Source organism: Bactrocera dorsalis, unplaced genomic scaffold (genome assembly GCF_023373825.1).
Source record: "Bactrocera dorsalis isolate Fly_Bdor unplaced genomic scaffold, ASM2337382v1 BdCtg094, whole genome shotgun sequence".
Lineage (NCBI taxonomy): Eukaryota > Metazoa > Arthropoda > Insecta > Diptera > Tephritidae > Bactrocera > Bactrocera dorsalis.
This window is the reverse complement of record NW_026038145.1, coordinates 47,345-65,862: the sequence shown is the minus strand read 5'-3', so window position 1 is coordinate 65,862 and position 18,518 is coordinate 47,345. Positions and strand designations below refer to the sequence as shown.

General features: G+C 33.6%; 2 protein-coding genes across 2 annotated transcripts; one reads left to right on the top strand and one right to left on the bottom strand.

Moving 5' to 3' along the window:
- Positions 1–330: 330 nt before the first annotated feature.
- On the bottom strand, positions 331–5,349 carry LOC105229360 (fumarate hydratase, mitochondrial). The gene is made up of 2 exons (XM_049461746.1): positions 5,342–5,349; positions 331–1,941 (listed from the first exon to the last, which is right to left on the bottom strand). The coding sequence occupies exons 1-2, from the start codon at positions 5,347–5,349 to the stop codon at positions 354–356; spliced, it is 1,596 nt and encodes a 531-aa protein (XP_049317703.1). The 3' UTR covers positions 331–353.
- On the top strand, positions 1,550–17,011 carry LOC105229361 (ras guanine nucleotide exchange factor Q). Its single transcript, XM_049461745.1, has 5 exons — positions 1,550–7,850; positions 11,806–12,066; positions 12,136–12,433; positions 12,527–13,153; positions 14,988–17,011. Exons 1-5 carry the CDS (start codon positions 7,363–7,365, stop codon positions 15,672–15,674), a joined length of 2,361 nt encoding a protein of 786 aa, XP_049317702.1. The 5' UTR covers positions 1,550–7,362; the 3' UTR covers positions 15,675–17,011.
- Positions 17,012–18,518: the final 1,507 nt, after the last annotated feature.

The window sequence follows — 18,518 nt, the reverse complement described above, 5'->3', positions numbered from 1 at the left end:
GTTTCATCGCGGACGATTTTGATATCGTTTAACCGTTTTATTGAGCTTAGGCCTATGGATTCATGCTTGGGCATTGATAATAAACGCCTATAATCTCATAGGATTACAAATATACCTTAAAATATTAATAAAAAAAATAACCTCTTTAGTTCGGGACAATATATGAATTGATTTTATGTAGACTTTCTTTATGAAGTTTAATAATAATAATGTTCTAAATTATTTTTATTTAAGCTTTATTTAAAATAAGAGAAAAAAATCGCATTATAATATTACATACTGCATTAACGAAAATATTATATTCAGATGCAAATACAAACATATAATTTATATACATATACATATATATATGCTTATTTATTAGTTTTAACACGCTGCACCATTGATTTCGGTCCAAGCATATCCTGTGGTTTTACCCAATCATTAAATTGCTGTTCGGTTAAGTAACCTAAATTTATTGCTTCTTCTTTAAGAGTAGTCCCATTCTTGTGAGCTGTTTTAGCTATTTGTGCCGCCTTATCGTAACCAATATGCGGGTTTAATGCTGTCACCAACATTAAAGACTCGTTCATTATCTTATTGATGCGGTCTTTGTTCGGTTGAATATCTTTTATGCAATTGCAGGTAAAAGTCCGACTGGCATCAGAGAGTAAACGAATAGAACGGAGAACATTCGAGACCACCAATGGCTTGAAAACATTCAATTCGAAATGACCGTTCGATCCTCCTATAGTAACTGCGACGTGGTTACCAATCACTTGTCCGGCAACCATTGTAATTGCCTCGCATTGTGTAGGGTTTACTTTCCCTGGCATAATTGAGCTACCTGGTTCATTTTCGGGTAACATCAGCTCACCAAAGCCACATCGTGGTCCAGAACCAAGAAAACGTATATCGTTAGCTATTTTAAACACACTACATGCTATTGTGTTCAACACTCCACTTACTTCTACCATAGTATCACGTGCTGCTAGCGCTTCGAATTTATTCGGTGCCGATACAAATGGTAAGCATGTCAATTCGCCAATTCTTTTTGCAACTTTCTCGGCAAAACCTTCAGGGGCGTTGAGTCCTGTTCCTACAGCGGTTCCGCCAAGAGCAATTTCATATACCCGTGGAAGGCATGCATCGATTCGTTGAAGAGCATAAGTCATTTGTTGTGTATAACCACTGAATTCCTGACCCAGTGTTAAAGGTACAGCATCCATTGTATGTGTTCGTCCGATTTTTACAATATCCTTGAACTCTTCCGATTTCAATTTTAAACCTTCTCGCATAAATTCAATATTCGGTTTTAGTGTATTTACTAGTTGCATTGCCACAGAAATATGAATTGCAGCAGGGAACGTGTCATTTGAGCTCTGCGACATATTTACATGATCATTTGGATGGACAGGTTTTTTTGAGCCCAATTCACCACCCATTAGTTCGATAGCACGATTACTGATAACTTCATTACAGTTCATATTTGTTTGCGTACCAGATCCTGTTTGCCAAATAACTAAAGGAAAGTGGTCTTTGTATAATTTACCAGATATTAACTCGTCGCAAGCCTTAGAAATATTTTCAGCTATTTTGCTATTCAACCCATATTCTCTGTTCACCTCGGCTGAGGCTTTTTTTAATATTCCCATTGCTATTATTATTTCTTTTGGCATTTGCTCCCTTTTTCCTCCAATTGGGAAATTTATTTTTGAACGAAGAGTTTGAGCTCCATAATACTTATCAGCAGGAACTTGCAGCTCACCAAAAGTATCGGTTTCCTTCCGATATTTTATATCTTTTGTTTTATCATCATTAGTTGTACTACCAAAATTCTTCCCTATAATATGAGTATCATTGAAAAATGCACTTCTTTCCTTTAATGTTGGCGACACAAATCTAAGGTTTTTAAAAGCCATTTTGATCATAAAAACTGAATGGATGTGTGCATAAGTGTACCTACATATTTATTTTTATTTTGAAATTTGAATCAATGACGGCATAGAAAAATATACTGAGTGAAGATCAAACAAATTTTGTATTTCTGTAAAGGTTAGTTCTTAGTTCGTAGAATTTGCTATTCAGCTCAATAATCCAATTATGTATTACTCGGATTTAACATTATAAAATTTTAACGTTTAGCGATTTAGTTAGGCTTGTGACAGCCAATTTTGTACAGCTGATACACTTGTACTATAAAAAGATACATATAAGTAAAGCAATGTTTTAGTATAATAAACTTTATAAAATAAGGACAGCAAACAGTAAAGCAGAACTAATTGCACTCTTATGTACTGAAGCGATACGGCGTGCAGCCACCACAAGCAACAAACGGTACATTGCACATTAATGGGAATTCTTAACACCAATTGCTAACCAACTTACCTGTTGCCGCAAGATTGCGAAGAAATTACTTCAATACTGCACTGGATGTGCCGGTTCGATTGCTATCTGAACGACAACTAAGCAACAACATTAATCATACAATGCCAGGAAGTAGTAAAATAATGTAAAACAAATTTCGCTCGCCATAGCTAAAGTTATACATTTTGACAAGGATAAAAAAATTAAATTCATTATGAACCAGTTCCTTACTAAAAATAAATAAAAAAAAAATAAATTATAACGAAACTACGAGCTCGATTCGGCTGAACAGTATTTTTTTACGAGAATCTACTACACTTGAAATTACTTGAGTCATCTCTAAACCGATTTCAATAGTGGTATATCTTTCAATAATAAGCGAAATCGGTGCGTACCCTTATAATAATTCCATATATCTGGTAAATTTCATTCAAAAATCAAAGTTTCAACGGTTCCGTCGGATTTTAGCGCAACCTTACTTCTATACATTTTCTTCAGGAACACATGTTTCCGTAATACTTCATAAAAAAGAAATATGAGATGAAAAGGCTTTGTCCTGCCTGAAAGATCAACAGAATAATGTCAATATTTCATGACATTTCTTCCCAACTATTCGCAAGCTATTGGTCTCAATGCTACGTTACTCTGATAATTTTGTTTACAAAGGAAAAATATGAATTTCTGGTTTTGATAAAATCGAAGGATATGGAGATTGTGAGGGAGAATGTTTTCATTAAAATATTCTTTTATTGTTAGGCCAAAGGCTTTTCTATGCATTATATGTGTACACATATGTATGTAACCAAATTCTTATGTTTGCTTCAATGAGGAAAACTATGCATTTAAACAAACTTCGTGTATTTAAAAAAAGCAATAAATTTATCGAAAGAAACTTTATTACAATGTTTGTGAAATAATTAGTTACACTAGACTAATATAATAGACCATGCCTTGAATGTAAGTAAAGCACCATCTGAATTATGCAGCGAAGCATTATAAGTAAACATGCAATCGAATTAACTTAACCACGAGAAAAGTAGCTTAATTATAAGTTAAAATAGAAGAATATGTAGTTTGCACAAATTAGTTTTTTATATTTACCACAGATCGTTGGCACAGGATTTATTAACTAAGTAGGAACCATATATGTATGTCTATACATATGTATATTATTTATATAATGAATATACTTACATATACTCTTAGGGTTACCTGATATAGTAATTGTGTAAGACAACCCTTTTCTCCAATAGTTCAAACCAAATACTTTTTAGTAAACATCAAATAGGCTTGATTGTGATTTGTTTCTATCTAGTTTAAGCTATGCTTAATGTAATCTTAACAATGTACTAAGAATGGTACTATATATGCAATGAAATAGATTTATTTAAATTTTAATACTCTTGCAATCAGTTGCTACAGAGTATTTTAGATTTGTCCATCTAACGCTTGTACGTATTACCTAAGAATATATAGGGTTATATATTGTATATAAATGATCAGGATGACAAGAAAAGTTGAAATCCCTCCGTCCGTGCTAGCTGGAACTTGAGTAAAGCTAAGATATCTTGATGAATGGTATGTGGCTTCCTTAGTACAAAAAAAGTTACAAGCTACGAGTTACGCCAACAAATCGTCATTAACCGAAACCATATAAAGCGCCATAACTAAATACTAAACTAATATATGTATAAAACTTTAATTTGATACACAGGATCGCAGTAGCCAAGGGCACCGTAGGCAAACATTTCCGAAAAAGTGGATGTGCCCAACCTCCAACAAGTTTAATGTACATACATACATATCTCCTAAACCATTTATGCTACAACAACCAAATTTGTACAAATCTTATATGAACTTCTACCGACAGTGTGAAAATGGATGAAATCGGAGATAGCCCCGCTCACTCCGCATATAACGAAACTGTTAAAATACATTTCTGTCTTCCGGGTGACTTTATGCTGCAATATTTGAGTTATCTTTGTGCCTAAAATAAATAAAATTGGACGAAAACTTGGTCTACCTTCCACATAACTAATATCAGAATTTTCGGACATCCAGCTGACTTTACTCGATGTGATTACTGGTTGTATGTAAGGTACCTTTATGAAACCCAGGGAAATTTTTTTTAGTATTTTAGTAGATAACATCGGATCGATCCTACCCCAACTCCCATATACTACATATAATCCTCTGGTTGGCATATTACTCCTTAAGGTATTTCCCAGGCTATGTTTCCTCCAAGTTGGAAGTGTATAATATGTTCGGATGCTTGTTTTTCTTTCAAATTGAATATATGTACGTACTATAATAACAGGTAGGCCATCTAACGTTTTAAATTTGAATTATCTATATTTCGACATTGGAAACGTCAAATACCATTCGGAAAGTGACAGATATTCAGTAAAAAGTCTAAAATTTACGAAATAGGTCGCTATTTACTAGAAGAAAACTGGGAAATATTGACAGATTGGGCAGAAAATCGTTTGACCGGGGGTGGTCAATTTTACCGAAAAATCGTCTTTTCGGACGAGCCTCATTTCCACCTCGATGGTTACGTTAACAAGCAGAATTGTCGCATTTGGGGCACAGAAAACCCGCACGTAATCGTCGAGAAGCCAATGCACCCAGCACGAATCACTGTATGGTGCGGATTTTGGTCTGGTGGAATCATCGGCCCATTTTCCTTCGAAAATGAAGAAGGAACCGCCGTAACCATCAATGGTGAGCGATATCGCGAACCGAACCGAATTTTTCTTCAAGAAAATTGAAGAAGAAGACTTGGACAACATTTGGTTCCAGCAGGACGGCGCTACGTGCCATACAGCAAACGCTACACTGAATCTTTTACGCACTATCTTTAAATTTAAAATTTTATATGGACCACCCTATATTTTAGAGTTTTCTCGTACTCTTAGTAGATGTTGCTGTTGTAATTAGTCGAAATTGAGCGAGCATCAACTTTGACCGAAACAGTATATATGTATGTACGTACCTATGCATATTTAAAACCGCAGTGATTTATTAAAGTCACATATGTATTCCATTCCTTAATTTACTCTTTTTTATTATATGTACATATGTATATATGCACAGTATAACATGATGTGAGATAATGGACTTTCCAACATACAGTATGTGGTCAGCCATGCAGATTTTGCAAAGATAAAAAAACTTAAGAGAAATTAATTTATATACTACATACATATATTTCATCTTGGTTTTAACAACATAGTTTTTTAATATAAATTCTAAATATTTGAAAACTAGTATTTCATAAGACATAAACATAACGTCACAACCAAAACAGGGTTTTTGTTTTAAAAACTCTGTTTAAAACATATTTTAAAATTAATATTTTGTAGAATATCCTTTATTAATAATTACGTCCATGCAACGTTTTGGGTACGTGTGTATTTGTGTATGTCACCTTTCTTTACTCTCATTGATTAGACCGTCTTCTAGGCATGACACTGTACATATGTACATATGTATAGTAAATATACATTTAGACAAATATCTGTGTGTACATAAGACATTACAAAAAGTGGCAATGAACTTTGTCAACATGGTACAAACATCGTGCCATTTATACGTACTGATTTTGTATACACACATATTTTTGTATAAAAGCAATAATAAGTAGTCATCATAATGGTACTCAAATGTTTTGTTATGAACGGATTGGTATTATTGACACTTGGTGCCTATTAAAAGGCATCTCAAACATTGCTTACGATAGCTAGCGAGCTACGAATGAACATACATATACATATGTGTAAGTACTTTAAGAGCAGGTTTGCTTAATGTTGTTCTCAGCCATGGTTACACTATAGTCTCAAAACTGTTCCGCTAATGTCTACATACATTTCTGTTGCGGCCCTGGTGATCATTCTCACAGTTAGGTAAATCGTCAGTTCATAACCGCAAATCGATATTTGGCACTTAGCACCATCGACACATGTACACACATATAAATATATATGCATACGTATGTAAGTCCAAACTAACTAAAAATAACAAACAAAAAATAATTATTTAGAAATATTAATAATACTGTTTACTTAAATATAAACGCATATGGAGATTATCCATATGCATGTAGATTATAGCTGACGGTCTACATACTATGGTCACCAATTTAAACTTATATTGATTCACTTTCAAAAAACGTAGATAGATATCCAAGTTTGAACGAATATATTTCATTAAAACTAGCCACTTCAGTGAAATTGTTGGCAAAGAACTTACCATAAAGTTTGTACTCTGCTTTTGGGTTTTCCTTTATTTTAAATACTTAATAAAGCTCTTCATATACATATTCATATGTACATAGATTATTCTATAAATGAGTGGATTTATCCAGTAAGTAAAAATGCTTTAGAAAATATGCATTTTAGATTTCCCTAGAAATGACGATAATAAATACCAATTACATTCCGAAATTCCCAAACATGAAAGGCAATGAAATTGTTTAACAAATAACAGTAATAGTAGTATTATTATTTAACTAAAGATAATAGCATTAAATAGATTTATGTATATGTATATTGATTTATCTCGGTTTACACCAATTGCAGAACTACTCGTACACCCAATGATATTATAAAGCAGTCATCAATTTCAGTGCCTAACGACAACAAACAGACTTTCCTTATCATTCATCAACATCTGCACTGTGAGATCTCACCACGCCTGTTGAGCAAGCAAAAGCAGCAATCACAAACCGTTTGGCGACGGTAATGATTTTGTGATGTATAAATCACTATATACAAAACAAATCTGTAATACAACAGAGATTTTCCATCAATTAATAATTACGTTAACTTCAACAGTAGCGGTGATAGCTGTGCCAATAGATCATGGATAAACTTTTATAGTTTATAACCGAATCAATAACAACAAAATATAAGCAGATCGCATAACAGTTATAAAAAATTTGATTATTAGCGCTGCCATTATTATCAGATATTGCAGGTTTTACTGCTATTAACATCGGTATTAGTTGTCCAGAAAATGATCAGTGAACAGTCTCTAACGCTGGCTTTTCGTGGTGGATTTAGTTTAATCGATAAGCAATTGAGGGGTGTTGGTGCAAATCCGATTACTTCCTCTTCAACCACAGCGGCTGTCGCCTATCAATATTTGGACTTAGCAGCGTCATCGGAGACAAATAATGTGTTAAATATGGAATCAGCGGCAAGTAGTACAATTAAAAAGTGTAACATCAATTCAAATATCGTTAACCGGAATAACTGCAGTAATAATATAAACAGCAATGTAATGATTAATCAAGTGCCTAATGCTCTCAGTGGTTCTGCTGGTGGCGTAGCTAACGCAAACAGTTCTTATCAGAAACATAGCCCCCTATCGGAGTCATTGCAAACAAATCCTCAAAAACAACAAACAGCTCAAAAGAAACAACTACAAAATAACTCTAACAATGTGAAGAGTGAAAGACTTAGTCCAGGCACCAACGGAGATCATCAGTCATCAATATCGAGGTATAATAAAAATTGGAAATGTGTATATTATAATGACTTCAGATGCACTGTAGCTTTAACACGCAAACCCTTCGCAGGTGCATTTCTTATAGCTACTACATATATGTACATATAACTTAATATGAAAATGTAACCGGCCAAAGGTTTGCATCCAACAGAAAGCGTTTTACTAGTTCTTTCTATCCATATTGTTAGAAGCGAATAATCTTCAGGTCAAATTAGGGTTACTTTAAGAGGAAAACATACCTTTATTGGAGAGCTTTATATTGATTTTGATCGGTCAAAATGAATGGGAGCTATATGCTGTAGTGGTCCGATCTCAACAATTTATTCGGAAATTTTAGCGTTGCATTGGACAATAATCTCAAAATTTCAGATCGATATCTCAAAAACTGAGGGACTACTTTGCATTTATACAGACAGACGGACATGACAAAATCAACTCAGCTCGCAACCTATTTAAAAACCACTATAACTTCGAATTAATTATTGTGACCTATATATGTATACTAGCTGACGCGGCGAACTTCGCCCCGCCCAATTTTTATTTTTTTTGGAAGTCATAGACTCGTATAACTTTACCACAAATAATATAAACTTCAAACAACGCATTTTTATTTAATGTTTTTAGCGCCATCTACTGTAACATACCACACTTACTCAATACCGCTGTTAGCGCCACCAACTGGTGGATAGCTCTTTGCTAATAATAAACAAATAATTTGCAATAAATAAATAATGCGACTATAAGGAGAGTTATAAACTATCCTATCTTTCAAGTTGGACCAAACTGCACACAGTGTTAAAAATTTCATTAAAATCGGTTCAGTAGTTTAGGAGTCCATCGAAAACAAACAACGTGACACGTGATTTTTATATATTAAGATTAACGTAGAATTCTAAACGAAACTTTTACTATAACCAGCAACTTGATACCTGGGCGCAGTAGGTAACATACAACGGCGCTTAGGTCTCAAGTTAACTCTTACGGGCTCCACCTGCCAATAAGAATGATTATTGAAACACAACTTTATAGTATTAAAACAGAGAATCTTTTATTAAAAATAAAACTAAAATAATCGATCCATATATAAAAACTAATGTGAAGGATGAATCTGATGCTGTTTAATAAGTTTGTTAATATCAGGTTCCAATTTACTCAAGAACAGTCGCAAGTCGCCACGTTCGGTAACAAGCAAACGATTTCTATTTTTAGTAAGCAGTGTTGTCACAGCACTAAATCCGCGTTCACACAAATATGACGATGGGAATGCTATCAAGAATCGTTGAACAATTGACCACAATCCAGGGTACAATTGCGAGATCGGTTTTTGTAGCCAAAATTCTTGGTAACCATTTTTGAACTTGATTTTTATTTCCTCGTTTGTTGTCAATTCTATAAGTTCTTCTTCCAGCTGAGGTGACATTGCTGTGTTGACATTTGAAAACGGATCCAACACCCAGTCTCGTTCGGTGAAGTCAATGTGAAGGTTTTCCAAATGTTGGCAGTAGGCAAACAATCCGTCGTTACTGCATGGTACTGATAAATTCGGAAAATTGTGAAACTCACGTCTGCCCAGATTTTTTTTGTGTAGAAGCAGTTTGGCTGCGAAAGCAGCAACGACGTTTTTTGTTTTAATTAAATTTAGTTTATCGCCTTGCAGTTGGAGATTCATGTCGTTGAACAATTTATACAGGTCTGTCATGTAAGCTATATCATTCTTTGATGTTATGAGCTTGTCTTGAAATTCTGTATCTTTAGTTTTCAAGAACTCTATAACAGAGTCAAACAGGTTGTAGAATCGAGTCAGACAATTGCCTCTTGATAGCCAACGAACTTCAGTATGAAACAACAAACGATTGAAATCCTCGTCATTAGTAACACAAAGCTGATGAAATAATCTATCATTCAAAGAGCTGTTGCGGATTTTATTGACTGCTTTGATGACATATTGCAGTGATTGAAATAGTTTTTCACTTAAGTTTCTAGCAACTGTTTCTAGGAAACGCAATGTACACCAAGGACATCTGGAATTTTATTTTTTAAGTGCGCTATTAAGCCTTTATGGCACCCTATCATAGCCAGAGCGCCATCCATAGCAATTGAAATAATATTTTTCAAAGGAATCTCTTTCTCATCGCAAAACTTTTCCAATATATTGAATATGGTTTCGCCTTTTGTATCGGTCTCTAAATTTTTAGCAAATAATAGTTCTTCACATATTTTCTCATCTTTAATAAACCTCACGTAAGACAACAACAATGCTTCATTAGTTGGTAAAGTGGACTCATCGAGCTGAATTGAGAATTGGCTTGTCCTCAGGTGATCGCACAATGATTCTTCAATGCTTTCAGCCATTTCATCAATTCGTCTTTGCACAGAATTATTACTCAAAGGAATTTTTTGGATAATATCTGCGGCCGGTTTATGAAGCACGGTAGTTATTACTTTATTTATTGCTGGCAATATTAACTCTTCTCCGATGTTATGTGGTTTGCCTTTTTGAGCAATTAACAAAGAGATATTGTACGAAACTCGAAGTCCGTCGTCATCTTGCTTAGCAGCCGCCGAAAATAGTTTTGCTACACTTTGCTGAGTATTTTGCTTCTTCTCTAGGTCTTGAAAATATGCTATATTCTTGTCTCTCTTATCTGGATGCATTTTATTCAAAAGATCTTGCAGTCTTGAAGCCTTCATTGCTTCATTCGAAAATGTTTTTAGACATAGAAGACACAAAGGCGAGGATGGGTTTGTGGAATTTTCAATGAATCCGAGTTTAATGTATTATCAAATTTTTCCCAGAAATACATTTGTGAAAAAAGGACCTATTATCTTATTTTCCCCAGAACTACATTTGTAAGTAAGGATAAAGATACTTTTTTATTTTCCGTATATATACGTGAGTATAGATAAAATAAATTTTTCAAGAGCTCAAAGCATGCGCTACATCAGCTCGAACCGACCTACCCTACACCTTTGCGCAAGTGATTATATTATGATAGCAAATGCCCACATACAGATTTGGCAATGGCAATAACAATACGTTTGACAGTTAGTATTCTATAAATTCTATCCTGTAGAAATGCCCCGTTATGAAACGGAGCCACCGATGGACATGATTTTCATTTTTTCTATATTCAATAAAATGGGAGAGATATATGAACTACGCGAAGGGAAATATAGAACCGAGTTTGAGCAATCCTTTATTCATATTAGTTGATGCTCACAAGTTGTTGTTGAGAGTCGAGAGCTCATGTAGTCGTTGTCTAAGAGGCCTCCTAGCTAAATAAAATTGCAAATAACCCCCCAGGCCTCTACACAACGCCCCCATTTTCTTTCTGGGTCTCTTACCGCCCCCCTTGACACCTGCAGCGCCCACAAGGGGGCGTTATGGCCCACTTTGGGAAACACTGCTTTATATGATCTCCAACGTTTTCTTCTATGTACGTGTAACAAACTTCGTGGAAAAATTAAAATGCTCTACTCAGGGTATAAAAATACGAATTCCTCAGGTTTAGCTATTTAGAAAATAAAATGTTGTAGATATTATATCTTGCAAAGTAAGAAAATAATCAGAGCTTACGTGACTTAGCATATTTGAAAATATTTAATTAAACATAATTAATAATTTATGAATCATAGAAACCAAACAAGTCATGGTATATCTTAAAAAAAATACTTCCATCTTTGCTTACTTGTATGGAATTACATAAATATAGAAATGTATACGTGAGTATAGTATATTAATATTCATTAGTGACATATCACTGAACGCCTACATACTACATATGAAATACACATGTGCTTCATGAGTAACATCAGAAGGACCAACACTTAAATTATAATTATTCCAATATCTTATGTTCTTAGGCTTCATTTTGCATATTGTATTAAATTTTATTATATTGACATATCTTATAAATGTTCATTTTTTTTTCATTCACGGACATTTAGATCCCGAAGCACCACACCTTCATCGTTCCGTGGTCCTTCGCCACAACAAATTTCTTCAGAAGCCCTAATGCCACTAACTTCACTCTTACGTATTCAAGAAGTCACGTCTGGGCATCAAACTCCTTGCGTTACTACCGCTAGCACCGATACAGGTAATTTGGGAAACACAACGACTGTATTCCAAACAGATTTCTCGTCGAGGAACTATTCCGATATTATGCGCAGTTTAGCAGCGAAATATAATGATGCCAACGCAATAAAGTAAGGATAAAAGCATATATATAGTGGCAACTGTATTTAATAGTCCTTGGTTTTACTCAAATTTGTTAGCTCCATTTCGGCTCGTTGTAATTCATTTTTTGATACTACATCGTCGACTTCTTCTATTCCTATTGTCAACAAAAATGTAAATCAGAAAATTGGCAATAGGAACGTTGTTGGTGGAACTTTGTCGGGTCCCTTGACGAGTAAAGATGCATCGCCTCAATTGATACCTCGATTATCCATGTCTCAAGGGGATGTAGCGGTAGCGGCTGCAGCCGCTTCGTTTCTAAGTAGTCTCCCATTCTCACAAAGTGTATGCCTCCCAATGATCGATATGAGCAGTACTCAAGCATTGATTACTTTGGTAAGCTGTTACTAAAAATTTAAAAATCTAGCATTTTCATTTTTACATTAGAACTTCTTGACCAAAATATTATCTCCATTGGTATTTATGTAGGCGCGTGCAGCTAAAGAAGCAGAGGTACAGACCATACTTCGCACCTTCCAGCAAAACTCGAAACAAATGAACTCCAATTCAATCTTATCGCATCCTAACCTTGGTGTAGCATTGCAACAAGCCGCTCAATATGTATCTCCCGCACTCAGTCTTCCTGTGCTGCAGAAACAGCAGCAGATTGCACCTTCACAACAGTCTAGTCCTCAACATAAATTAATATCTGCATCGACTAGCTCCACTATTTCCACATCCAAAAGAAAATCAACAGCTCCCACAAGCACAACGACCGTACCGCTTGATTTGAGCTCTCAACCACCAGCGACTAAAAGATTTAAGGTGGAATTGAACACAGCAAATCAAAGTAACGAATTATATGGCTTGAATGTATCTATGGGACGTGCGTCATCAAATGAAATAAAAGCCTCCTCATCACCAATATCTGAAAACAAATTAGTCACCGATTCCACGAAGAATAATGCCCGCTTGTCCTTTTCACCAGAACCATCCACACCATGCAATACTGCTATTCTAAAATGTCAAGCTGAAAGTGTGGAAATTGCCCAATGGACAGTGGATGACGTGTGCGCTTTTGTAGGTGATATTGATATCTGCGCGGACTACGTTCAGGTACGTTCGCATATTTATACTTATCGTATAATTGTTCTTCTGACCTATTTTATTAATTAACTCAAAATTTTTTATTAACTATACATTTCTATTATGGCATTTTTTATCTTTAAATAAGTGCTACTTTTAATAAGCAGTACAGTAATTGTAATCTTCGATTCCCTAAAAATAAGAGTGTTAAATAAGAATTGCGATTATTTGCGAGTAAATCAAAATAAAAACATCGCCATCTAAGCATAGTTATTTGAACGACTAATTCTGAGACACTTTATATGCAGGCCAAGATCTTACATTTTGCACCCATTCACATTAATGTGCATAACTGTGTTCATCATTCATTCTTCAAGAACTGGATATTTGACACTACTATTACTATTGCTGTATATGTGTATGTAGAATATATATAGATATGTGTGTCTTCGTAAATATTTCTTTAACTGAAGTATATAGAATATGTAACGGCCATTAAGTATAGCCAGCTATCACATTCTAGAGCGCTAGGCTGTCCATGCATCGTCAAATATGCGTAGCCGACCTATGTTGGCTGGACTTGAAGCTGCATGTCACACCGCTTTTGAACTAAATTGGAAAGCAGTTGGAGTAAGAATATTAAATTATATTTATGGCTACGACGACACTTGAATATCTCGTTGAGATGTTGCCATCAGTAGCGCAACGGATGCTGTCGATTTTCATATACATACTTATATCCACACAGATACCATATTTTTCTATGTGTTGTTACATATGTATGTACATATTTTGTTACTGTTCATGCGCTTGTCAAATACCTGATATCGTCGTACACCTCCGTATAACCACTTTGGTAAACTTGTATTTGCAATGTTACGCCTTTATTATATCCGCTGGGTCGTTTACTTTGCTAGGTAACTCACCTTCATTTCTCCATGCTATATAAGTAATGGTAACACTGTGTATATAAGTATAGGTATATACATGTATGTTATTGCTGTTTATTGACTGGTCCTACTTTTGTTTGGTCAGCAAACCATGGCTTATATATTGTTAGATCTAAATGTATAATTAAAACGGAAATGAAAATTATGTATGACATTCGATTTACTTAGAGAGTATAACAAATTTGACACCATGCTACCATTTGCGTTAGAGGTTCAATACCAACGATTTTCAAATCCCTTTTCTCTTTCATCGTTTTCAGATTTATCAAAAATATCGATTCGCATTTTCACTCCAACCTCCCCATTGCGATTCACATCGATTGCACAAAGAGCGAATGGCATCTTTTAGAACACGGAATGGCGTTTAGCGTTGAAGGTTTAATTTAGAGTTCTTAAACAGTTACGTAACACGCAAAAATTGCTCCTGGTGTTAATGAATCAATCAGCGTGTTAAACAAAGATAAACTTTAACACCTAGATTTATTTCCGTTGGAAAGTTTGTGAGGTATTGATGAATAACCCAAAAGCACAAACGGCCTCGTTACAATTTGACATTCCGCTTGCTATGAGAATTCTATTAACCAAGAATCTTTGATAGGCATGCTGCCAATGATTATGACACACATTGTATTACTTACCTAAAAATCAAAATTTGGTTAAAGATATTTGATTAATTTCATGTAGACTAAGGGGGATTTCGATATTTTTATATTTTTTTTTATATTTTGAACATGAACGCAAGAATCAGAATTGCAAATTTAACCATTAATGCACTACACTCCCCTTAAATTTTTAACTTATGCAATTCAAAAGAAAGCTTAATAATACATACAAGTATATGTACATATATAGTAATTATTTATTAACATGTTTATATCAATAAAAATAAAACTATTATAATTTGTTTTATGCAGCATTTTCGTGATCAATGCATTGATGGCAGTGGATTACCCTTGCTAACTGAAGATCATTTGCTTAATTCTTTGGGTATGAAATTAGGACCCGCATTAAAATTACGGTCAAAATTAGCGAAGAGACTCGGTGGTCCTTGCCCATGTGTGGCATGCATTACACGAGCACGACAAATGCTAGTTTTACAAGCAGAATCTAAGAATGATCAACCAAAGACAGCTATAACAATGTCTACCGAGTGTTCCCCAACAGAAATTAGTACTATAAGATGTGAGGAAAGTATTGAACTTGCCAAACTCAAAGACACAAATGATACAACAAAAGAAACCTTTAAAAATATACAGAAAAGTTCGCAAAATCAGCAGTTACTTGGGGAAGGACAAGAAACGAAGATATGCAGCATTAGTGACAATAATGAAAGAACCAACAATTGTAGCTCACTTAAAGTACAAATATGCGCCAACATATATAAAAATGAAGCAAACAACAACCATCACAACAATGACGTAGTAAATGTTGAGAATTTTATTACCGGAACAAACGTTAATGACAAAACATCTAGTTACGTTCTCAATACTACTTTTAAACCCACATCTAATGATATCTGTTTAAGTAATAAAAAAAGTTCCACTAACAGCAACGTCGTACTGGGAAGTCAGTTTGGAAATTTATCAGATGAGGGTAGTTAGTCTTGGATGTATTACTGCTTTTGTTTACAAATTTGAATGAAGTTTTTATTCAAAATTTTCATGTGTACATGAGATAACAGTTTTTGAAAATTTTTTGGAGTAAATTATGTATAAAAAACAAAACTCTAACACTCTCAAAAACTTAGCGACTATTTTTAATATTCTCATAATAAATATAGCAAAGCATAAAATGTGTATAATGATAGTCAGTCCCAGTGGCGTAGCTACCACTTCGGGCGCCCGAGCCGAGAATGCTCTGCCGCCCCCCCTTATCTACCTACCTTACAAGACATCTTATTAAAAGCCATAGAAAAAACCCATTTTCGCCCTATATCTTGTACACTTTTGACACAATTTGCAAAATAAATTTTGTAAAAAAATTTGTTGAAGTATTTTTCTGAATATTAAAAAACAGCGAAGATTGTTTTGCCGCCCCCAAACCGTTGCGCCCGGGGCGACGGCCCCTTCGCCCCCACTAGCTACGCCACTGGTCAGTCCATTTGTGCATGTCACAATAAGAATTTTCATAATTTGTAGTAAGGCAAAATTGCCGATAACTTGACTAAATTTTACAAATAAAAAAAAATGTTGAGAATTTGTTAGTTATTATTAAGGGCGAGTAAAGTTTTAAAGGTAAACAAAGAATTTTTTTGCAAATTTATTTCTTAAATATAGATTGAGTAATTTTATTAGGGCTTCTTCTACATTATAGAATATATTTTTGACAATCTAGGGTAATTTTTTCATGCAGATATATTGAAGCATAAACCGTTAACAAAGTTTCTCCCAGAACGTCTTGAGAAAAAAATACCTTGCGGTGTTCACCATAACTCGACTGGAAATTATCCGAAAATAAAAAACCAAGAAAAATTAGTCAAGTTAATCAAATCCTCCCCCTATCGTTCTCTGATAATTTTTCTTTCATTTAGAAAATTTGGCGGCAATTTAAAGTGAAAACTGCTATTTTCCACTAAAAAATTCCGCTATTTTGTGAGTGGAAAACACCCTTAATGAAAAAAAAACAAAAATTTAAAAAACGATGGGGGGAGGTATTTTATGTGTCAAAAATGTGTACAAGGTTTGAAATGCATCGGTTAAGTAGTTCTGAAATGACAGAGAACAGTGGACAGTGGAGGCGGACTTTGATATAGTAGTTTTGAGAAAACGCGTCTAAAATTTATTAACTAAAAAAGTGAGAAAAAATATCCTATGTTGTCAAAAGTGTGCTCAATAATAAACAAAAGTCCCGAATAAAATTACTCTAAACACATTTAAGAAATAAATTCGTGAAAAAGTAATTTTTTCTTACCATGAAAACCTTACCTCCCCCCCCCCCCTTTAAGCAAAATAACTAATCATATTTTTAAATTTTGACTTTTAAAATTTGACGATGAAAAAACAAATAGAATAAATAAAATTCGAGAGCGAATGGTTGTAACAAAATTGTAAAATATAAATGTAATGTAACAATAACTATGTATAGCACATTTAAAAATGTTCGCGTTCAACTGCAAACGAGACTACGAAATTTTCACTCTTCAGCCGTTTAATAAATGTATATTTACATATAAATATAAAGCATTTATATCTACTCATATTTATGAGTCGTAAAGATTTCATAAATCATAAATTTTGATTTCCAGTTGTTTAAATAGTATATACCTTTATATTGGTTGCCTTTCATTGAATGTACGTTTAGCAATATAAGTGAATATTATTAACAACAAGAGATCAAAGTCTTCCACTGATATTGTTATAAATAAAATATTTAAGCAGGAAACTTGAAACATATAATATGTATATAATATATGTAATTTCTTTTAAAGACAATAGTATATGCAAAAATGTTTGAAGGAGTCTTGTAAATGAATATTATTTAATTTTTATACCGTCACTATACTTGTGAGTAATTTTTAAAGCCGAAATCATTTATTAGTGTAATTATTATGCAAACTACCCTCTGCATCCACCCTATAAAAAGTACTTAAGTTTCTAGAAACATTCAGTTTAGCATGTAATATTTAGTGTAATGTTCGTTTATATTTAAGGAATAAGCAATATAGTCAACTTTGATACAATACACATATTATACATACATATACATATATTATTATTTTTAAATAAATTACTGATTTATTGATAAGTTATTTATTGCTAGTCAGTATAAGATTATCAATATTTATGGATATAATCGTGCGCTTTATGCAAAATGCCAAAATTTGTTCAACATATCTTTATGAAATTAAAATATCCTTAGCACTCATAAGTCGAAGTCTTTTAAATACTGATTTCAGTTTGATGCTCTACTATGTATGTACATACATCGACGTAGTCAATTTCAAAATATAATTTGTATGGAAATCTTTCATTATATCGTTTATATAATATTTTCTAAGGGTATGTATTACATAACAGCCAATTGTATTCTAGGATTGATCTTCTATTGAACGAATGCTTTAATAAACTCCAAATGAGCCGCTAATAAGAATAAAACTTTGGCAAATCATATATGTACATACATACATATTAATAGAAAACGGTCCAGTTTGGTTGGTTGATTGCATGTAATATATATACTTTTTTTTCATTTTTCGATTTTCTTCAATATTTTAAAAATAATACTTTGACCTCTAGGATATTAAAAGCTGTGAAAATTTTAAAAAAATATGTTAAAAACAAAATTATGCTTATTCAATATTGTAATCAAATACAAAAATGTTTCGCCTATCAAGAGTGAGTATTGAGTTTGGTAAAATTGTGAAATGTAATGTGTTTGTGTTTTAACTATTTTTTTTCTACATTACTTTAATACTTCACATTTTAATCTTATCAGCATTGTCAGTT